The sequence below is a fragment of the Cervus canadensis genome, chromosome 9 (genome assembly GCF_019320065.1).
Source record: "Cervus canadensis isolate Bull #8, Minnesota chromosome 9, ASM1932006v1, whole genome shotgun sequence".
NCBI lineage: Eukaryota > Metazoa > Chordata > Mammalia > Artiodactyla > Cervidae > Cervus > Cervus canadensis.
The window spans coordinates 2534408-2557708 of NC_057394.1; the positions used below are offsets into that span (position 1 = coordinate 2534408).

General features: G+C 55.1%; 1 protein-coding gene and 1 long non-coding RNA gene across 2 annotated transcripts in view; one reads left to right on the forward strand and one right to left on the reverse strand.

Annotated features, from left to right (window-relative positions):
• Nucleotides 1-232: 232 nt before the first annotated feature.
• On the reverse strand, nt 233-1284 carry LOC122447409. The gene is made up of 2 exons (XR_006271218.1): nt 1125-1284; nt 233-923 (listed from the first exon to the last, which is right to left on the reverse strand). It is a non-coding gene; the product is annotated as an uncharacterized LOC122447409 (long non-coding RNA).
• Nucleotides 1285-2446: 1162 nt separating this feature from the next.
• The window catches only part of IRS2 (insulin receptor substrate 2), a 30417-nt gene continuing 9562 nt past the window's right edge, over nt 2447-23301 (forward strand). The window contains exon 1 of the mRNA XM_043477956.1: nt 2447-6451. Coding sequence (XP_043333891.1) covers nt 2458-6451 — 3994 coding nt within the window. The 5' untranslated portion in view covers nt 2447-2457. The remainder of the gene's footprint in view (nt 6452-23301) is intronic.

Below are 23301 nucleotides of genomic sequence, written 5' to 3' on the forward strand. Positions count from 1 at the left end.
ATGGCCACACACAGAAACGTGCACGCACCCGCACCAGCTCCGCCACTCCTAGAAGTATTATTTTGTAAAGCATGGTTTGTTCAAAATGAAGGATTGACTTTGAACACACCTCTTTGAGGCAAATTCTATGATGACTTTTGTGTCATTGATCCTTCTTCTGTTTAAGTTACTCAGCAGTAACCATAATTTACATAGCAACTAACAAAACTACTGCGATCTATCTTTTGGTGAATAGGGATCTCTTGGCCCATAATATTAACTAGCAGAATTTTCAGGTCCCATTTTTACAAACATGTTAAAATATTTATCACTCTTTCAAAAATTACAATCTTAAATTATTATTCTTAAATGTAAGACTCCATGACATTGAAAACGAAGACTTTTGTAAGGTATAGACGGCATTCAAAGGCAAACTTCCAGCAGTTAAAAAAAATTTTTTTTTTTGTTTCAAAATTATTTCATGAAGACACAATTAAAAACAAACCAAAAAACCCGACCAAGGCTTGCGTCTATAGCCTTTTTAGTTTCCGCAGGATTAGTAGCCTGCTGAGATCTGAACTCGGGGCCTCCCACCCTCAGCAGCAGCCCTCACAGTCATTTAGGAGACGCGTTATATGGTAGGTCCTTATTTGTAATCGACTTTGAAAGTCACAGAAGCCACGTAGATGGAAATATCTAAAGCATCCAAGGGCATCTTTCATGCGGCACCCGCTGCGGGCGCGCAGGTCCGGAGACGCCCACTCCCGCGCCTCGGCGCGCGGGGCCGGGGGCCGGCGAGGGGCGGGCCGCGGCCGCAGGGACCCGGCTCGGCTCGCCGGAGCCCGCCCTCTTCCCGGCACGATGAAAACTGCAGTCTTCTCCGCCCGCTCGTCCTCCCCTTTCTCCTGTTACATCCAAACAGACGATTTCAACTTCCCGAGAACCTGACAAGTGAATGGCGCTGATGACGCCCCGGAAAGGGCCCACGATCGGGTGCGGGGGAAGGGCAGCCCTGAGCGGGTGGGACCCCGGGAGCGCCTGGGGCCCGCGCGGCCCGGGGTTGGGGGCGCCCCATCCGCGCCCCTTGCCGACCCCGGCTCCCTTTCCAGGAAGGGGCTCGAAGCTGCTATCGATCCTGAGCTCACCGGTGACTAATGGGATGCTCGTAAACAAGCCGCGGGCCGGGCACCACGGGAACCACCCAGACGCGAACACGCCGAGGCGGGGGTGGTGGTGGTGGGCGCGCGCCCACCCCCAGCCCGGGCACCGGATCCGCGCGCCCAAGTGTGTGCCGGGGGGTAGGGAATTTCGAAGGGGCAGCCAAGTTCACTGCCTCCTCCAGGCCCCAGCCAGTGGGGCGGCGGCAAGGCGGTGCGGGGCCCGGTGGAGGGGGGGTGCCACCGCCCCCTCCCAAGCCCCGAGCCCGGGCTGGCGGTCTCGCCCCTTGATCTCGGTCGGCCCCCGTCCCCTGCAGCGTCCCCTCCCCGGCGGAAGCTCGGAGCCCAATTAATTGAGTCAAAGGCGGGAGGGCCGGGCCCTGCGCGCGGCGGCCGGCCCCCGCCCCTCCCGCGCGCCCCTTTTCCCGCCCTGGGTGGCATCTCCTCCGCCGGCCTCCGCAACGAGCCTCTGATTAATGAGGCCCGGCCGCCCCCGCCCCGCCGCGCCCCGCCCCGGCCCGGGCCCCCCGCGGGAGGGGGCGGGGGAGGGGACGGCGGGAAACGCGGCCCCGGGAGAAAGGGGGGCGGGGCGGGGGCGCGCGGCCCGCCCTCCCCGCGGCCCGCGCCCATTGGCCGTGCGCGCCGTCCGTCGGGGGGCGCGGCGCCAATGCGGGCGGCGGGGCGGGGCGGCCGCGCCGTGTGTGCCTGCGTAACGCCGAGTCACATGTTGTTTTGCTCTTCTTAGTTCAGTCACTCGGTGCGCGATGTGTTACTCACTGTGCGGCGGGGACCGCGACGAGCCCGGGTCGCCGTTGGCAGCGGCAGCAGCAGCGGCGGCAGCGGCAGCCCCGGCGGCGGCGGCGCGGACCCCGAGTCCCCGGGCGCACCTCGGCGCCCCGGAGCGCAGCGCGGCGGCGGGACCCGTGCGGCCGCGCGCGCCTTAGGCTCGGCCCCGCGGCTCGGGGACCCCGACTCTCGGCCCAGCCAGCGAGTCCCCCAGGCGCCGCCCGAGAGCCCGGGAGGCAGCGGCCGCGGGCAAGCCGGGCCGCGGGGAAGGGGGGGCGGCGGCCACCGCCCGCACCGGGCACCTTCTGGGGCCCCGGATCGCGGAGGGCGCTGCGCCACCGCGCGGGTGCCGGCCCCCGCGGGGCCTCCCCGAACCTTCCCCACCTCCTGGGCCCGAGGGGCGCGGGCCCCGGCGGGCGAGGAGGAGGTGGTGGGGAGCCGCCCGCGCCCCCCTGCGCTCCGCCCCCCCCGGCCCCCAGCCCCCGCCCCCGGCCCCTCCAAGCCGGGCCGGGCGGCGCGGCCTGAAGCGCCCGCGATGGCGAGCCCGCCGGAGCACGGGCCCCCCGGGCCGGCGGGCGGGGACGGCCCCAACCTCAACAACAACAACAACAACAACAACCACAGCGTGCGCAAGTGCGGCTACCTGCGCAAGCAGAAGCACGGCCACAAGCGCTTCTTCGTGCTGCGCGGGCCCGGCGCGGGCGGCGACGAGGCGGGCGCGGGCGGGGGCCCGGCGCCGCAGCCGCCGCGGCTCGAGTACTACGAGAGCGAGAAGAAGTGGCGGAGCAAGGCGGGCGCCCCGAAGCGGGTCATCGCGCTCGACTGCTGCCTGAACATCAACAAGCGCGCCGACGCCAAGCACAAGTACCTGATCGCCCTCTACACCAGGGACGAGTACTTCGCCGTGGCGGCCGAGAACGAGCAGGAGCAGGAGGGCTGGTACCGCGCGCTCACCGACCTGGTCAGCGAGGGCCGCGCGGGCGCCGGCGACGCGCCCCCCGCCGCCGCCGCCACCTCTGGGTCCTGCAGCGCCTCCCTGCCCGGCGCCCTGGGCGGCTCGGCGGGCGCCGCCGCGGCCGATGACAGCTACGGGCTGGTGGCGCCCGCCACGGCCGCCTACCGCGAGGTGTGGCAGGTGAACCTGAAGCCCAAGGGCCTGGGCCAGAGCAAGAACCTGACGGGCGTCTACCGCCTGTGCCTGTCGGCGCGCACCATCGGCTTCGTGAAGCTCAACTGCGAGCAGCCGTCGGTGACGCTGCAGCTCATGAGCATCCGCCGCTGCGGCCACTCGGACAGCTTCTTCTTCATCGAGGTGGGCCGCTCCGCCGTCACGGGCCCCGGCGAGCTGTGGATGCAGGCGGACGACTCGGTGGTGGCGCAGAACATCCACGAGACCATCCTGGAGGCCATGAAGGCGCTCAAGGAGCTCTTCGAGTTCCGGCCGCGCAGCAAGAGCCAGTCGTCCGGCTCGTCGGCCACGCACCCCATCAGCGTGCCCGGCGCGCGCCGCCATCACCACTTGGTCAACCTGCCCCCGAGCCAGACGGGGCTGGTGCGCCGCTCGCGCACCGACAGCCTGGCCGCCACCCCGCCCGCCGCCAAGTGCAGCGCGTGCCGGGTGCGCACGGCCAGCGAGGGCGACGGCGGCGCGGCGGCGGCGGCGGGGGCCGGGGCGGGGTCCGGGGCGGCGGCGGCGGCGGGCGGCAGGCCGGTGTCGGTGGCGGGCAGCCCCCTGAGCCCGGGCCCGGTGCGCGCGCCTCTGAGCCGCTCGCACACGCTGAGCGGCGGCCGCGCGGGCAAGGCGGCGCTGGCGCCGGCAGGGGGCGGCCTGCAGCACAGCCGCTCCATGTCCATGCCCGTGGCGCACTCGCCCCCGGCGGCCACCAGCCCCGGCAGCCTGTCGTCCAGCAGCGGGCACGGCTCGGGCTCCTACCCGCCGCCCCCCGGCCCACACCCGCACCTGCAGCACCCCCTGCACCCCCAGCGCCCCTCGAGCGGCAGCGCCTCGGCCTCGGGCTCCCCCAGCGACCCCGGCTTCATGTCCTTGGACGAGTATGGCTCCAGCCCCGGGGACCTGAGGGTCTACTGCGGCCTCCGGAGCAACACGCCCGAGTCCATCGCCGAGACGCCCCCGGCGCGGGATGGCAGCGCGGGTGAGCTGTACGGCTACATGACCATGGAGAGGCCGCTGAGCCACTGCGGCGGCCGCGCCTACCGCAGGGTCTCTGGGGACGGCGCCCCGGACTTGGACCGAGGGCTGAGGAAGCGGACTTACTCGCTGACCACGCCTGCCCGGCAGCGGCCGGCGCCCCAGCCGTCCTCCGCGTCCCTGGACGAGTACACGCTGATGCGGGCCACCTTCTCGGGCAGCTCCGGCCGCCTGTGCCCGTCCTGCAGCGCGTCCTCTCCCAAGGTGGCCTACCACCCGTACCCCGAGGACTACGGCGACGTCGAGATCGGCTCGCACCGCAGCTCTAGCAGTAATCTGGGCGCGGACGACGGCTACGTGCCCATGACCCCCGGCGTGGCCCTCCTGGGGGCGGGCAGCGGGAGCTGCAAGAGCGACGACTATATGCCCATGAGCCCCACCAGCGTGTCGGCCCCGAAGCAGATCCTGCAGCCACGCCCCGGGCCTGCCGCCTTGCCCCCTGCGGGGCCAGCGGTGCCCACGCCCGCGTCGGCAGCCGGCAGGGCCTTCCCGGGCACCGCGGGCGGCTACAAGACCGGCTCCCCGGCCGAGAGCTCCCCCGAGGACAGCGGGTACATGCGCATGTGGTGCGGTTCCAAGCTGTCCATGGAGAGCGCCGACAGCAAGCTGCTGCCCAACGGGGACTACCTCAACATGTCCCCCAGCGACGCGGGCACCGCGGGCACCCCGCCCGACTTCTTCTCTGCTGCGGGGGAGACTCTGCGGGGCGTGCCCGGCTACTGCTACAGCTCCCTGCCCCGCTCCTACAAGGCCCCCCACGCCTGCCACGGCGACAGCGACCAGTACGTGCTCATGAGCTCGCCCGTGGGCCGGGTCTTGGAGGAGGAGCCGCTGGAGCCGGCCCCCGGCCCCGCGCAGGCGTCCAGTGCCTTCCCGGCCACGGCGGCTGGCAGCGGCCACCCCCAGCCACCCCTCCCCGCCGTGCCTTCGCCTGGGAGGCCAGGCGGTGGCGGAGGTAGCCGCCCCGACGGCTTCCTGGCTCAGCGCTGCCGGGCAGTGCGGCCCACGCGCCTGTCTCTGGAGGGGCTGCCGGCCCTGCCCCGCATGCACGAGTACCCGCTGCCCCCCGAACCCAGGAGTCCAGGCGAGTACATCAACATCGACTTCGGGGAGGCCGGCGCGCGCCTGTCGCCGCCCGCGCCCCCGCTCCTGGCCTCGGCCGCCTCCTCGTCGTCGCTGCTGTCCGCCAGCAGCCCGGCCTCGTCCCTGGGCTCCGGCACCCCGGGCACGAGTGGGGACAGCCGGCAGCGCTCCCCGCTCTCCGACTACATGAACCTCGACTTCAGCTCGCCCAAGTCGCCGCAGCCGGGCGCCCAGGGCCGGGACCCCGTGGGCTCCTTGGACGCTCTGCTGTCCCCAGAGGCCTCCGTGTACCCGCCGCTGCCCCCTCGCCCGGCCGCTCCCTCCTCGGCCCTGCAGCCGCCACCCCCGCCGCCCCCACCGGGCGAGCTGTACCGCCTGCCTGCGGCAACCACCTCCCAGGGCCCAGGCGCGGCCTCCTCCTCGTCCTCGGGCACGGGGGACAACGGTGACTACACCGAGATGGCCTTCGGCGTGGCCGCCACCCCGCCGCAACCGATCGCTGCGCCCCCGAAGCCCGACGGTGCCCGCGTGAGCAGCCCCGTGTCCGGCCTCAAGAGGCTGAGCCTCATGGATCAGGTGTCGGGGGTCGAGGCCTTCCTGCAGGCCGGCCAGCCCCCAGACCCGCACCGGGGGGCCAAGGTCATCCGCGCGGACCCGCAGGGGGGCCGTCGTCGCCACAGCTCCGAGACCTTCTCCTCGACCACCACTGTGACCCCCGTGTCCCCGTCCTTTGCTCACACCCCCAAGCGTCACAACTCGGCCTCGGTGGAGAACGTTTCTCTCAGGAAAGGCAGCGAAGGGGGCTGCGGCGGCGGCCTGGGTGGGGGCGACGAGCCCCCCTCGTCGCCGCGCCAGCCCCCGCCGACGCCGCAGCAGGCGCGGGCCTGGACGCCGGCTCAGCCCGGCTGCAGCCTGGTCGGCTGTCCCGGGGGCAACAGTTCGCCCATGCGCCGGGAGACGTCCGCCGGCTTCCAGAATGGCCTCAACTACATCGCCATCGACGTGAGGGACGAGCCGGGGCTGTCACCGCCCCTGCAGCAGCACCCACACGGGCAGACGGGCGACAGGAGCGCCTGGGGCCGCACCCGGAGCCTCGGGGGTCTCATCAGCGCCGTGGGCGCTGCCAGCCCCGCCGGGGTGTGCGGGGGGCCAGGCCCCGGTGCTCTGCCCGCGGCCAACGCCTACGCCAGCATCGACTTCTTGACGCATCACCTGAAAGAGGCCACGGTGGTGAAAGGTGAGGGCCTGGGGGCGGGAGGAGGGCGGGCTGGCGGGTCGTCTGGAAACTGCTTCCCTTCGGGGGTACCTTGACCTCAGTGCCCAAGTTCTGGCACAGGGTTCTCACTTTGTTTTGCGTTTGGCCCAGTGTCTGTCTTTTCCCAAAGACCTCGCGAGAGCGCTCAGGTCGCCTTTGAGTTCAACAGTGAGTCTTCCGACCTGGGAGACAGATCTGTTTTCTTTGGCCCCAGAGCCCCCCTCCTCTTCCCGTTTGTGAACACCTTGGGGGGGGGGGGGTCAGCCACTCCGCCGGGAGGTGGCCCAGGGGGTCCTCCCATCTGTGAAGTGGGAAACTTCTGCTGGGAGGGGGGAGGGACCCGCCCACCCACTGGCGGCTCCCAGGCCCGCGGACGTCACCTCTCTCTTTGTTTTCCTGGAGCCTGGCCGGCCTAATTCTTGCTGAGCCTCAAAGTTTAGAAAAACAGGCCGAAAGTTGTTTAGGAAACGAGCATCCATTTTGGCTGGCCGTTGCAGGGAGCCCTGAGCCATTTCAAGTTTACGTGGGGACCGTGGGAGCATTTCCACCAGAGACGTGCCTGTTCTCTAGGGGGCTGAAAGGGTGATGCTTCTGAAACCCAGGTCTGGAGCTTGAGCCCACCTGGGCATCACCTGGAGAGTCTGAGGCCAGGGGGGGCGGGGCTGGGTGAACCCCCGAGATTCCCACGCAGTGGGTCTGGGCTGTGGCTCCCGTGCCTTCCTAAGAAGCTCCCCTGTTGTGCTGTGCTGCGGCGGGAGGGAAGGGGAGGCTGACTGGGGGTAGAGTTGGGGGCACTTGCCCCAGCTAGACCACTGGAGCAGGTCTGAGAAATGACCTGGGGGGTCAGCCTAGGTAGGCGCAGTCAAGGAAAGCGACCAGTGGGCGGAGCCCAGCCACCAGCATTTTCCCTGTTGCCCAGGCGATGAGAGTCTGGACTTGAGAGAAGACAGTGAAAGATGCCACATGGGTGGTTTCAGGAGCGGGCAGCCCCAGGGGGTGGCGCCCAGTGTGGTTACTCCCCGGCTCCTCGCAGATCCGCAGGGACGGAGGTGTGCTTGCCTTGACCTGGTTGTCTCAGACCCCGAATGAGAGGGGGAGGAGAGGTGGGAGGGTGGGCTCAAAGAGTTCCTTAATTTTATAGCTGCTTCCGTGCAGGAAGATAGAAGCGCTATGGGAACCGCGGAGGACAGAGTAGTGAACAGTGCTCAGATGCTGGCCTGAGGTCAGCAGTCTGCCGGGGTTGCAGGGTGATGATGGGCTCAGCATGGGGATCTGTACACCTTGTGTTCTGAAAGCAAACAGATGCATCTGATGCGGGGTAAATCCAGCATGTGTTTTCTCGAATCCATGGGAGTTAAAGTTACAGCTGGGTTCAAGAGGGTGGGGACGTATGCACCCCTGTGGCCGATTCTTGTTGACGTATGGCAGATACCAACACACTATTGTAAAGACGTTATCCTCCAAATAAAATAAACTTAAAGAAGAAAAAAAATTAAAGTTATAGCTGTAGGGTGGATACCCTGTTATTCTCATACAATAGAGGGAAAGCGATTTGCTTTTTTTCTAAAATCATTGACTACAAGATGAAAAGAGGCACAGAGAACTCTCAGGGACGAGGCCCTGCGGCATCTAATGACGCAAGTTGGAAGCCGTCAGGATGTGCCCCGTAAATGGTGATGCTCAGCTGAAGGTCGCTTTTCTTGGAGGCACTTAAGCCCTACAGGTGCGTCTGAAAAATTGCTGGTGTGTCTGGGAGTTGAAGGATTATTAGGTGCCATCCAAGACACAGGCTGGATAAACACAGCAGCGTAACTAGACTTGACTGGGGGAGAAATCCGCAGGCACAGGAAGGGGTATAGACCAGAGTGAACACCAGAGTACATCTTGCTGAAATCTGATTCTCATCAGAAAAAAACAGCCTGAGAACACAACACCTTTTACAGCCTCTGGTAGAGCAGGCAGGAAAAACCCGGAGTGGATTGAGGAGGGCCCTGGGAGGCGGTTCTCGCAGTTAGCGGAAGAGTGAGCTGGAGTGTGTGCCTCCCGGCCTGAAGGAATCCAAGGCCTTTCGGATAAAGTAGATACATTCAGAAACATGATTCACTGCTGCTATAATGCCCTTTTCAGAAGAGAGAAACTTTTAAACTGCAAGAGATAAGTTTAGCGAGAGGCCTGGTCTGGCTTGTTTTGTCCCCTATTTCCCACCAGTATAACATTCCTCTCAACCTATAGGATTCAGGGCTCTGAAATCAAAACAGCTTGTAAATTCTGTGGTCACTGAAATCGCTTTGGATTGCCGTTTGTCCAAAGTCTCTGTGAGTGTTATGGTAAACACCCTTTTAAGAACGGGAAAAGACTATTTTTAAACAAAATAGGTAACTACAATTGATCCATTGTGTCCAAACCATATTATTTTTTTCCTTTCTTTCAAAAAGGCCTACACGCTAAATGGATTTCTGGTAGACTAATTTGAGCACAGAGAACAGTGGCCTAGGGAAGAGGAGGCTCTCGTTTTGATTAACGGGGTGGGGGGTGGGAGCGAAGCTTCCTTGTGTTTCTGTGGAGCCAGAAAGAAGCGTCCACTTTTATTTCACTCCTGTTTGCGCAGAGACATTGGTTTGTGATGCTCATAAATAAGAAGTTCACAGGAGATAAGTGTTCTTTGAGAGCATGATTTATGGAGGGAAGACTTGCAAAGCATTTCTTTGAAGATAAAACGGAAAGTGAGCTTCCTGAGTGCATGGGGTGCATTGCCCTGAGCCTCAGCAGTGGCTGTGTTTCCACACTCAGCTCCTCGGGCTCCGCGTGGATACGCTCCGTGAGCTCCACGGAGTCGGAATCGTTCGGGGTCGCGTGGGCAGTGTCTGGCGTTTGGATAAGCGGTGACAAAGAGTTAAGGTTCCAAAAAAAAAAAAAAAAAAGAGTTAAGGTTCCAGCAACGTTTCCTGCTTGGATGTTTCCAGTAGAATTGGGGCTGGGGGTGGAGTTTCCGTGCTGGAGCCAATTAAAAAGTTAGTACCCCTTAGATTGACACCCAGACGTGTGTTTATGTCTTTGTAGGTTGTCCAGAGAAGATGAAATTTTAACTCTAAATTATGCATCTCACTTGGGAGCAGGGAGAAGGTACTTATCCTGTGCTTTGTGGGTGTGTTTGTGGAAAAGTCTAAGCCATCTTTACGGTGTTGTTTGGGAACAGACCTGCTGCTGCTGAATTTACTGAGCATTAAAGCCGCTTTTTAAAATTAACTTTGTATGTTTGGTTGTTAGGATTATAGATTGTCCTATACTGTATAAGCTATGCTATTTTAGTATTCCTCTTTAGTGAGGTTTTTGTTCTAAAATTGGTGTGTGTGTATGTACAAGGCAGATTAGATAAGAATTACCCTGAAAGCATCTGTATTTAAATTTGTTTGATAAAAGGACTATTTATTCATATCCCACAGAAAGAATCGTGGGATAAGAGAGCAACACCATCATAATTTATGTTTAAAACTGTTGTCTGTTGAAGTCTTCAAGCAGGGGACCTGAATATTTTTAGAACTCCAAGGAGATGGCTTGACAAACCACACACACTTTATTTTCTCTGTCGATCTTGCTTTTCCGCTTTGGTTGGCCTGCTCTTATCATAATAAGCCAATCATGTGCCCGGCTCCCACCCTGTTCCCAGGAGCAGACAACTAAGGTGCTGATGAAAACACACACAGGCTTTCCTGAATGAAAGTCATGTGACTTGTTCTAGTTCCTTTATGGAAAGAGAAGCCTTTACCAAAACAGTACTTCAGAGAAGGAGGCAGGGCGTGTGGAGCAGTGACCCAGGGATCCGGAAACCAGGTTTCTAGTTGCCGACCTTGCTGAGTCACGTACGAGAGGAGTCCCTCTGTCTCACTTTCTCCGGCTGCAAAGCAAGGCCCTTATTACCCTCTCCTCTTGTGCTCCACGGGGCGGTCCAGGAGCTTGTCCACATCCAGAGGGCTTCAGCTCCTCTAGAGAAGTATGCCAGTAAATCCCGCGATGCTGTTGATGCTTACTACCTTGAAACCCCCAGTGTGTGCAGGAAAGACACTTCTGTTGATGCGTGTTCTTAAATGAAAAACAAACCCCAAAACCCTCATAGTTGTCTGAACGTGGACTCAGTACCTTCCTGAGAAATGCAGGCCTCTTCTATTTGGTTTCACTCCAGTCTCTAAGAGCCATTGTTTACTCCCATCTCTATTTCACTTGAGGTGTTTTTTTTTTTTTCATAGATAATTATCAATTGTCATGTAGTAGTGTTTTAAATTACATAGTAGAGTAATAGCGAAGGAAAATAGCATTCTAATCCTGAAACTACATGAGGACCGCACTTTCTGATGACCTTTTATGATGTGGTCATATATTAAGAGAAATTGTCAAGATGAAAATGTGTAACTGGAGTGTAGATTTCTCAGATTGACAGTGTTGGCCCTTCATCTGGGGAGCATCAAGAGAAAAAGAGAACCCTGAAACTTGGAGCTGCTGAGTCATCACTGTTTGACTGCGACTTCGCTCCTCGGGGCTGACTCAATGAGAGTGGCCACTCCTGCGCTGTTTTTGGTTTGTCTGGTTGTCCCAGCTGGTCAGGAACACCTCCAGTGTCTGATTCTTTCATTCTTCCGTGGGCCCACCACCCTCCTGAAAAGGAATTTTAATAGATAATTAATGCTTTATTTTCTTTAGACCTTAGTATTTAAAACGCGTCTCTTTCTGCAAAGAACTTGCAGAAGTTTCAGGACCAGCACGGGGATAATGGCTTTTCTGTTAAGATTCCCACTAATGCATTTTCTGTAGAAGTGGAGTTCCGGGTTTTGGTATCAGAGTTGGCAGGTGGAAAGGGTTTTTTGTTTTGCTTTTTTGGGGTAGAATCGAGTGTTCCCATTTCACCTTAGAAACTTAAGGGAAAATGTACCTGGACTCTTTTTATCTGCTCTGCCAAGTACACGGAGCAGGAAAAACAGCGGGAGAGAGTCCTGCCCCCTCAGCCCCCACGGGGTCTTCGCCAGGGCCCCTGTAGTAGGTGAGTTTCTGTAGACTTTATCTGCTGCAGACATGAGTAGAATGTTTTTCCATGCAAGTTGGGGAAGGCTTTTAATGCTGGCATTTTTCATCTGCCGAACAATTTTCTGAACCTGCAAAATCAGTGGTTATAAACCCGTTACTGATCAGGTTGTAGGTTTCCTGAGAACAGCGCTCTCCACATTTCAGTGCGACGATTCTTTCTGTGTTAAGTTCATCAATTTGGATGTGTTCTTCAAGATGGCAGTGATTATTCTGAATCACTCAAGGCTGAATATTGTAGACAGAGCTCGTCTACAATAGATTTGTAGATTTGTTTCTGGAGAGAACTGGTGAAGTCATCAGTCAAGATCGAGGAAATGCTGAGTCTAGTAATTGCTCCTGACTCTTCCATGTCTTTCTGGCTGGCTGGCACAGACTTGCATTAACTGTGCGTGGAATTAAAGAGCACAGAAGGAAGTGTGGACAGAGAGAGCTGGAGTCTGTGTTGGAAACTAGCGTTTGCTTTGTGGGTGCAAAGTATACAAGATACGTCTGTGCTTGCGAGGTGGGGGGGGGGGTCTCATTTAATTAAATTCATTGCATCAGAATGGAATTGATTGAATTCCGCTGAAATGCAATTGGGTTAAAACTTGTAGGCTGCATGTTTACAAGTGTTGTAACAGTCAAGTTAGAGGTTCTGATTTCTTTTCTGTTGGATTAGGAAATGTTAAGTTTGTATCCAGTTGCTTTTACCTGTCCAGAGTTGATCAGGCAAAGGTGTCTTCACGTGTGGCCCTGCATTCTCATTCCAGGGGTGATATTTATGCCCATAGACAGGATTTAGAGAATGCTCTTTGCTTATGGTGCTTAATTTGGAATATTTGGTCAAATATGGTGGTCTATAACATACATTAATGAATGATTACACGCATAGCATTTTGTAAACACTGGGCTTTTTAGTATCAGTTTTGATTAAAGAGTACCCAGCTTTCCATAAAAATTATTATTTGGGGGTGATGTGTGTGTGCGTATATGTGTTTAGTTTCATAATTTCTCATCCAGTTGTGCTCCAAGAGGCTTAATGTGGATATTTTTTTCATAATTCAAGCTCCAATACGGAATAATAATATTCTCTAATCATGTTAAAACTGTGTGACCTTAAGTATATCTGTAGTGTTAACTGTGACTTTAGTCTATCCATTAGGTATTGGTACAGGTAACTTGAGTGAATTACTATAGTACAATGTTAAATTCCAATTCTTTCAATGTGAAAAAAAATAGGTTCTGTATAGAGTTCATTATATTAGTGATTTTAATAATTATCTTAAAATCCATATGTATATCTTAATATAATGACTTATATTTTTACATAGAATCAATGCATAATCTTTGATATTTATAAACGTGACCTAGTACTTAGTGCAAATTCAAAAGTCCTTACTTATATCTGCCCATTTTTTTTGCCTCCAAATTATAAGTTTAACTAGTAATGCCCAAAACTTGAAAAGCAGTGAATGAGGCTGAAAGTTTGCTACTAAAGCTGAGATGATGAAAATGCAACCGTTATTCTGGTCAGTGTTGAAAGATAATTGCATGTCCCTCTCTCTCCCCTTTCAGTCAAAAGAAGTGTTAAAAATTCAAAGAGTAGGCTTTTTGTCATGTTATAGTGTTCAGAGGTTTTAATACCTAGAGTCTCACGTGATACTCCAAAAGCCCTACCTCAGAGCAGAGCTGCCGGGGTCCCCGTTTTTGGAATAAGGAGCCTGCAGCTCAAAGAGTCCCAGCGACCTGTCTCGGAATCCCGGAGCCAGGACGGGTGGTGGTGGGTTGAACCTCGCAAAGATGCCGTCTTACCACCTGACTGCCGGCCAGTATGTCCCGTCTTCTGCGGGCCCTACACGCTGTCTGCTTGGGAAGTTCATTTGCTGTAGTGACCTTGGGGTTTTCTGTAGACTCGCCTCAGGCAGCTTTCAGGTTAACAGCTGGGTTGTTACTTCACTTGGTGATACTGAATCTCCCTGTCTTTTCTTCCACACATTATTCATTCAAGTAAGATGGGTCAGCTAAGCAGGAAGACTGGATGATAAAGGAAAGCACCCTCATTTTTTTTTAAAATATATTAAAAAATTTTTTTCCCATTTTTGTTGGCCTGTAATTGACTGATAATGTTGTGTTAGTGTCAGAAAGCTCCCTTATTTTTTAAAATGGTTCCCACACCCGCCAGATTGAAGAGCTCAGGATTCAATATTATTTCAAGGCTCTGGTGGTGTTGGTGGGTTTCAGAGTTGAATTGGATTGTTGGTTGGTCATCTGTTCTGGGGATCCCAGGGTGTCTTCCTGGACTTCCAGTGACCTGCAGAGTGGACACCTGTATTCCTCAGCTGTCTTTGTTTTCATGAAACAAACTGTATATCATGTCTGACAAGATACCTCCCCCTTGCAACACCAAATGCTTGAGATGAGAAGTCTCTCCACACAGTGTGGTAACAGTCAGGGAAAAAAAAAAAAATCCAAGGTTGCTTTGAGGAAAAGGGGTGGAGAACCCTCAGGTCTGATGAAACGCATTTGAAGGTTGTGAAAACAGAGGCCAGGGGAGGTGGGCATCTTCTGCAAGGTCACTGGTTTAATTAGTTGGTAGCAGTGTTTGTAAACATTCTCAGGAAGGAATGGGATGTTCTGTGTCTCTGCGGGCTTTTGTCTGGTGATGAAGACCTTGCTCTTCCGACAGGGCCTGCCCCCTCTGGGATGAGACATTGTCTGTAGAAGTGCTATTTACTAGTCTTTATTTATTTTGGAGCCTCTCAGGAAATTGCTTCGTGCATGCGCTACGAGGTGTGATGGTGGACAGAAGCAGAGAAAGCAGACACTTAGATGAGGAAGCAGCTTGGAATCAGGGTGATGGCCCAACGCCCACGTGGGCAGCATCTCCTGGGGGTGCAGAGGGCAAGGGCTCAGCGGTCAGTCAAACTCATGTGCTTCCTTGTAAGAAAAAAGAGAGAGAGAAGGAAGAAAGAACGTTCTTGGGGTAATTCAGATCAGAAGACCTCTACAATCTGGGACAACATAGGTCCTTTTTCTTTGTTGGTGGGTCACCTTGGTCCACTGAGCCAGCATCTAGTGGGTCTGTGGTCTCCATCATTCTGTGAGGGGTCCTTAAGATGCATTCCTTTTCTAAGTGAAATATCATATACTCCTCATTATGGATAAGTCCGTTAACAGTTTCCTAAGAAATGAGCCATCACTCTGTTGGGTGATGAGTCTGTCCGAAAATGAACAATTTTAGAATTTGCCTGCGGACCCTTCAGTGGTGCTAAGAGGTGATCTCCTCCAGAAGGGATCATTTCACCAGTGCCTTTCTTGGTTTTGAGATTTTTTTTCTTTTTTTTTTTTTTTGAGGAAACAAGTGTATTTACTTACCTTCATTGTTATAGAATGAGAAATGATTTTTCAGAAGGCGCTGTCTTCCTAAGGGTTGACTCCGAGCCCCCTTCAAAAGGCAGACAGGAAGATGTAAACATATGTAACAGTTCACACAGCCGCTCTCCACGCTCGGAAGAAAGGGTGGCCGGGGCTCTGCCGCCTCGCGCCCTGGGGAGTGGTCAGGGCGGTGTTTACACGAGCTGTCAGTCTCCCCAGCATCTGAGCAGAGACCACTTCCTTCCTGGCAGACGCAGCCTGGGGGTCAGGCGCCTGCTGTCAGGAGCGTGTGCACCAGCGATTCCCGCAGCATTGCTGTCACCCGGCGCGGGCTAAACAGGCCGGGAGTGAATGGAGTGATGAAACTGCCCCTTGGGATCTGATGGAAGCTGAGTTCAGGGGCCTTGTCTTGGGGCGCTGGCTCTGGGGAGCACTTCCCCAGTTAGGTGGGAAGCGGATGGCAATCGAGATGCGCGTGTTTGTAAATCAAAGCCGCAGTGTCTCCCTGGAGGAGGTCTGGCACCTCCCCTGAAAACCAGCCCTCCTGTGAGGACCCGGGACGAAGCGCTGGCTGCCCGGCCCGGTGCTGGTGCCGGAAAGCCATGGAACGTGGAGGCTGAGGTCAGTGACCGCGTCACACCATGGAGAAGCCCCTGACCTATCCTGGGAGGGACACACCTGTTCCCTGGCCTGCCAGGCCCAGCGGAGGCCCCACGTGGTCCCTGCTGCTTCCCTCTCATAGGGCTTCCGGAGACCATGGTGGGTGGATGGATGGATGGATGATGGGGGAATTGAGAGGTGGGGGAGAAGTTTTGAAATTAGGCCAGGATGCTCTCCGTAAATTGAAAGACTGTGCAGGTAGTGTTTTAGAAACTCCAGGCAATAAGCAGGATTAAGCAGGGAGTGAATTAGAGGCTGTGGTACAGGTTGACTTTGTTTGAAGATGAGGGATGGGGGGCTACAGCCCAGAACCCCTGAACTGCTAAGGCAATGGGAACGCCTAGAAAAGGAAAGGGGTCTGTTTCTTACACCACAGCCTGCATGCATTTTTTCAAAGATAAATTGTTAATGTGATTTGTGGTGGTGCCATGCTTCTGTTTTATTCTTATATGATGTAGGTACTTTTAAAAATTGTTTTCCAGCATGAAAGAGACCTAAAATAACACTTTCCATATTATGCAAATGAAACGGAAAACAAAGCCATAGACTACTCATAAGCTCTTAACTCATAAGCTCAGTTATATTTATACCAAATTTTTAAACAAATATCTAATCAAATATTTCTATCAAATAGGCTTGGCAAAACTGCTACAAGGAACTCTTCTTACTTCACCAGTTAAACTTTTAATAAACGTACAGTTCAGTTGAAAATATTTAGATGGATTTTCACCAAATAGTAGCAAAACTGCAGTATCTGTTTCTTCTTTTCTTTCGAATATTATAAAACAGGAGTGGACGTTTAGCTCAGTCCATTTCAGAAAACCCACCTTAACTGATTGAGTAAACAAAAAAAAAAGTAGACTTTAATAGTGAATGATGTGAATATTCAATATGAAATACCGCCACACTCCCGTAAATAGCATTCATGGATTTTGAAACATTCTTTCGATTTCGTTTATTTTGACGGCTGTTCGAAATGAGCATTTTCTCTCCAAGGTTAAAGTTCACGTTGCTTCCAAGCCGACAGACGTTGTGGTGTTGAGGATTGAGCCCGGAATCAGGGGCAGAACTTCATGCCCGTTTACTTCTTGCTTCTTACCGCAAGCGGTTTAGCCTGTGGGTCGTGCTCGTTTATGAGCAGACTTGGTTCCAAATGAAATATTGCACCCTAGTAAAATGCCCACGTTTCCCCGGCGTGGAGCGAGCGTTTTATTCAGCCCCTAGAATAATTCTGGGTGATGAGCGTGCATCTTTGCCACTTGAGTCTGCGGCCGTTCAGCTGGGATGCTCAGAGTTCATCTTTGCGTTCCTGCTTGAGCCGTTCTTGGCCAGAGACACAGGATGGACCGTTGCCGCTGGAAAATTCTAGTGCAATCACAACTTAGAGTGCCTCCCCCCGCCCGCCCCCTCTGCTCCCCTAACACACTCACTTGGGGTCCATCCAGGGAAGTGGAATTTCCACATCAGTTTTCTTCTCTGAGGACCCCCGGGTTTGATTCTGCTGCCAGCCCCTCTGAGCTCTGGGCCGTCTAGCCTCATGACTCCCAGCATCACTCCATGTGTCGTCTCTGCCGTCCAGCCCCAGAAACTTCGCTAGGTCCCTGGATCCCTTCCCCTGCCTTCTGAGTCTCCGCTTGCCCACAACTCCTGCTGGAGAGAGACGCTCCCCTGCGGTCCGTGCGAGGGGCAGCTGGACCCGGGCATGTCCCGGTCCCCTGGCCCTGCCGCTTGGAGCTGCGGTCATGAGTGCGCGGTGTGTTCAGGGCTGTGGCTGTCCGTGAGGAGTCAGCATTTTGACTTCAGTTAATATTTTTCTGATAAACGATCTGTAGACGTTTCACATAATCACAATTCTATCTATAGGTCAGGCTTCAACCTTGCTCAGTTTTTAGACGTCCGGATGCTTTCTAAGGCGAGTTCTGTTTTCTTTAGGCACGCCTGAAACTGCTTGGCACACCCTGACTTGAGCCTTTTTTAGAAAGTGTGTGTTTTATCTGTTTTTTTTTTTCCCCTCAAAAAAGCAAGCAAACAAATGACAGGAACTTCCTTTCAGGGGCTCCTGGGAAGAGGGGAAGGTGGGCTTGGGAGCAGGAGAGACGGAGGCTGGGGAGGGTCCTTCTGCCTTCAGATTTCAGATTCAGCTAGCTTGCTGTGTGCATGCTAAGTTGATTCAGTCGTGTCCCCGACTCTTTGTGACCCCATGGGCTGTAGCCCGTCAGGCTCCTCTGCCCATGGGATTCTCCAGGCAGGAATACTGAGTGGGTTGCCATTTCCTCCTCTAGGAGGTCTTCCCGACCCAGGGCTTGAAGCCACGTCTCAAATGTCTCCTGCCTTGGCAGCCGGTTGCTTTATCACTGGGGCCACCTGGGAACAGAGATGCAGATCGCGACATGCTGTGTACTTTAAAACTCTGTCACCCATTTGAAAAATACCAAAGTGCAGGCTGGGATGAAAGAGGTTTGGCTTCCAAGTGGAAAAACCAACAAAAAAGAAACAACCACCCCCCCCCCCCAAAAAAAATGACAAAGGTACCGAATCTTCAAGCCTACCTTGAGGACATAAATCTGATATTGACGTGTGTTCAGAGCATGAAGTAATATAGGTGATGACAAGTGTTCCCGAAACTAAACAGGGGAGAGGGGGGCAGAAGGTGAAGAGGAGGCGAGGTCGGGGGTGTTTACGGGGAGAGTCCGTGTGGGCTGTGACTAGAGGGGCAAAGGCCCAGGGGCAGAAAGTCGCCGGTGTGTCCCAGGGCCCGGAGGAGACCTGTGCAGCCGGCCGGGGGCGAGCAGAGGGCGCTGGGGACCCCCGGACAGCCGCCCGTGACATGTGGCGCCTGCCGTGAAGACTGTTACTGCCCAGCAGCACAGGCAGAAGTTCCGTTGCTTTGGACCCACATGTGCAGCGTTTCAAAAGCTTTTCCTCTCATTTCCCCAGAGCATCTTTTTTTCTCCCACTTAGCATGGTCTGTGTCACCTCTTGACTTTCTCAAAGATCGTGCATCACAGGCGGAGAGACCCCAGAGTTCTCTGGGGCGGGGAAGCTGCTGCGGGGTCCCTGGGGTGGGGAGGGCCGAGGGGGATGGGGGAGGGCCGGGGGTGGGGTGGGGGAGGGGGACGGGGGAGGGCCTCGGGGGACGTGGAGGGCCGACGGGGGAGGGGGACGAGGGAGGGCCTGGGGGAGGGGGATGGGGGGCCGAGGGGGAGGGCCGAGGGGGACGTTGTCTCAGGGTGAGCAGTGGCGCCAAGGGCCCCGTGTGCAGCCGCAGAACCGCCTACTCCGCTGCGCAGACGCGTCTGGAAGCGCCTTAGGATTTGTAACACATGTTTAGTAGGCCCTCCAAGAAGAAGAAGCCCCTGTTTTTGTTTTTTAAAGGGACCACCCGAGAGGGAAGGGGTCCAGTGGTCGGTGGGCCCGGGGGAGCCTCTGCCGGGCGGTGGGGAGCGGTGCTCCGGGCGGCTCAGGCTGCCTGGGGTTCAGTGTCCCCTCGGTACCCGGGACCCTCCTTTGCAAACCTGGGTCGGTCACTCCCTCCTCCCCAGGGCGTCCATCCGCCAGGTGTGCCGTCCTGAAAGGAGCCCCGGCTCAGGCTCTGCAGCAAATGGGTTTCCTTCCTCAGCTGACTGGGAAACTAAAGGGGTAGATAAGCCAGTATTACCTCTATTTCTTGGAGATGGGACCCGAAGAGGAAAGCGCTGGTGGGGTGATTTTGGAGCTGAGGGTGTCAGAGCCCAAGAGAAGCTAGTGAGTCACATGGGAAAGACCCTCCCCTCCTTTCAGCCTGTCTTTCAGGAAACCGCATGCTTGATGCATAGTCTCATGTGTGGTTCTTTGTAACTTACTTGACTTTTAAGGACTTAACATGGATTCAAGTCTATCTTTGGAATGTAGGCTGAGTTTTACTTAATTTTTCTTAAATGCGTAAGAAAGCAACGGTCTGAGTGAAGTGTCTTAACGAACCTCGCCCATTTGAACAAGAGAAAAGCAACAATGTCGTCCTGATTATTTATTTCATCTGTATTAGTCGTTATTTCTTCCCTTAGGGGCTGCCATGACATCATCCTAGACTGGAAGGATGAAATTCCGTTTCCTCTGTCAAGTGTATATCTTAGGAAACAACGCTTACGCGCGTGGGCCTCTTGATGTCTCTGGTTTATAAAGTTGCTCCAGAGAATTTAGTGGCTAAGGGATCCCGGCAGGAGGCTGCGTGTTTGTGTGTCGGGAGTTTTGTGACCTGCGCCCGGGGTCTCGGCGGGGGACATGCGGCCAGGGGCTGTGTTTCTTTCTCGGTGTCTGCCTCCCAGGCCCTGCAGGCAGACGGCACACGTAGACTCGGAAACAACTGGATGCATGCGTTGTCTCGTCAGATCCGTCGGACACGTCTGATGCGTGGGCAGGTTTACTCTTGTTCCTCTCAGTTACGGGTCAGGACACCGTGAAGCCTCCTGTTCAGTTCACGTTCAGTTCGATACAACAAGTAGAAATTGTAAAATGGCCAGCTGCCCTCTACGGATGATGGAGGAAATAAGTTATTTTATCTTAATTCACGTAGAGCGAGTGTCACAAAATCGCAAAGCTGTGAAGTGTGACGAGGCGGAAGGGATCTGCCGGGATGGGGCATCCTTGTCTGCGCGATGCTCTGCTGGGGGGAAGGGCCTGTGTGTGTAATCTTGGGGCATCATTGTAGTCACGTGTGTCCTTTTGATTCCTGAAGAGGTGGGTGGGAGCCACCTCCATTCTCGGGAGTCGTAGAGAACTCCCGCCCAGCCTTTGGAGCCCAGGGATGTGTTCACATCGATGAGCACTTCCTTTTACTGTAAGAAATGTCTTTACACTGAGTTGATTGTCTTCCCCGTGTTTTCTCTGTGACTCTTCAGCGGCTTGGGACGCTGTCTTGGCGTGCCTGGGTGTGAGTTCCTGCCCTCTGCCTTCTCTCCAGGGGAGAGGGGAAGGGGAGCGGGTTTGTGATCACGGCTGTCCCAGCTGGTCCCGTCTGTGTGCCGTCTGGACAGGACTGGGTGTCCTCCGTCTCACGCTTGCTGTCCTCCCCCCGGAGGCACCTCCCTGCTCCGTGTCTGACAGCTGGCGGCCCTGGGCCCTCCAGGAGGGGCCGGGGGCCAGGGTTCCAACTTCAGGCTCCCATGGCTCTCCCGAGGGGCCCGGGTGAGTGGGGTCCCTCCCAGCAAGCAGGTGGAGGAAGAGCTGTGTGGAGGTCAGGCTGTGCCGGGGCTCCACAGGTCTCCCAGCAGGTTTGCCAGCCGAGGCTCCAGTTCTGAAGACATAAAGACACTGTGGCCCGTGGGCTGACGAGGGTACCCGGCAGCTTCACCTGGCCGGCCAGGCAGCTGATGTCTGCAGGTGAAGCCGGGCGGGGCGCGGGCGGTCATCTACAGACCAGGGGGTACCGGAGTCTGGGTTACCCCGGCCCCTCTTCCCTGGGAAGGCGTGGCCATCAGCTGCTGTCTCCCCCACCCTTTTTTTTTGTTTGTTTGTTTCCAGTAAACGAACCTGATAAAGGTGGTCTGAAACTCCGCACCTCCCACTTTTTGTTACTGAAATTTCAATCAGGTACTTTCATCAGGCTGTAAGTGGCTCTCATCAGCCACAGAGGAACTGAGATGTTCGTCTGCATTGGGGGGCGCGGCTGTGTGTGACCCCAAGGGAACCGAGGTCTTGGGCCCCGTGGCCCACCTGGCGGGGGCCTCCGCCCAGACGAGCGGGCCGTGCCCGGGGTGTGCAGAAGGCGCCTGAGCAAGGCATTCTGTGCCGCGTCCGAGAACGATCGCTTCAAACAGCCCGGACTTACCCCCCGCCCCCCCCCAATCAAAAAACAATCCTGCTTCTGTTCTGCTCCTTTCCAGTGAAAACAAGTTTATTCATTTTTTTCCGGGAGCTGTTTGCCTGCGTGTTTGTGCATTCATGGCCTGTTTACTTGCTGCCCGAAGCTGCAGTTGCTGGTGACGTCACTCACGGGTGTAGGTTTGAATGAACCAAAGGCCACGATGGCAGATGTGCCCCGAGACTCCGGAGCGTGGGGCTGCCTGGCTGGGGGCCCGTGGCCTCCCCTCTGTAGGCAGAGCCTAGATCTCAGCCTGAAGGCCGGGTGGATTCTTCCCCCAAGAAAGGGAGCCGGCCGCCTGGTCAGGGATGTGTTGTCGGTGGGAGATTGACCCACAGTCTGGACGCCGAGACTGTTGAGGCCCCCGCAGTCTGTGTCCAGTGCTGGAAGACGGCTCAGGTCACTGGCTGGGGGGTGGCGGTGGGTCAGGATATGTTCCCCCTTTTTTCTTTAAATCCTTTTTTTTTCATATGATAAGTCTTTCACGGCTCCTATTTTTAATACATTCCCAAGTTTTTGCACCATCCTTAAGTATAAAAAACAGAGTTTCCGATTCCTGAAGGTATATCTTTTTAACTATACTCATAAGTATGTTTCCTATTCAGTGATATTTTAGAGGGGGTTTGAGTTGTGTTTGGCATAATTTCAGATTTCCGGAAAATGTTTATTTCAGTTTCAATAATAAAAACAAAATGAATCAAATTATAAAACATAAAAGACCTAATAGAAACTCTTAAATATTTAAATACCCGAAGGAAAGAACAGTTCATTTGAAATGTTATGTAACAACAGGATATTTGGGGATGGTTATATTTTGAATAAATTGTTATTCTACATTCCTTTCACTTTACAGGTAGGTAGGTTTAGGCACTAAGTCGTGTCCAACTCTTGCGACCCCATTGACTGTAGCCCGCCAGGCTCCTCTATCCGTGGGATTCTCCAGGCAAGAATACTGGAGTGGGTGGACATGTCCTTCTCCAGGGGATTTTCCCCAGTCAGGGATTGAACCCGGGTCTCCTGCATTGCAAGCAGACTCTTTATTGATAAGCCACCAGGAAAGTCCTTTATAGGAAAACTGTAGTATCTAGGTTTGATATATATATAGTTTCCACTTTATGAAAAAAGTATAGTATTTAGGCTTGAGAACTTCACCTAGACATGGTATTAACATTTTTATAGTGTACTTTAATAATACAGCTAAGGGAAGAATTGTACCATTCATTGCATAGTTGGAATTTTAATGCAAGTTCTATCATTTGGTCCAAACTAACATTTATTGTTTTCGAGGGCAGACACGTAATACTTAGAGTTGCATTTTCAAATGACCCAAGAAAGAGAAGAGATTTGGACCCTTTTTGAGTTGCAGGTCTAATGTATGTAACTTCCTTTCGAGTTGAAAGAGCAGTACTGTAGGATATATTTAGTTATAATCCGATTTATTCGATTCTGCTGTTATTCATGAAACATCGAATAGACGCGTAAGGAAAACCGCTTCCAAAAGAGCGTGGTGGCTTCATAAATGACTGTGACTTGCTCCCTCCTTCTCAGGAGGGTCTGTAACAGGATAGCAGGCTGTACGTGGAGGGATCAGACCTCGAAAGCACATAAGCTTGCAGGTAGTTTTCCAAGGGGCTACCCGCGAGGTGTAACACACAGAGGGAGATGCGTTGTAACTCGCACAAATTTACCCTTCCTTCCCCTCCTCATCGTCCTCGTGTTCTGGGGCCACGACGTCTCTGTCACCCTCACTCAGCCCCACCGTTGAGGATGAGAAACGGGGCTGCGTCTGAGTGGGTGACCAGGGCCACATTCTGATAAAACTTCATTTCCAGAAACGGGCAAGGGCCAGGTTTGGTCATGCGTTGCTGACCTCTTCTCTCAGGAGAAAGTGACCACTCCTTTC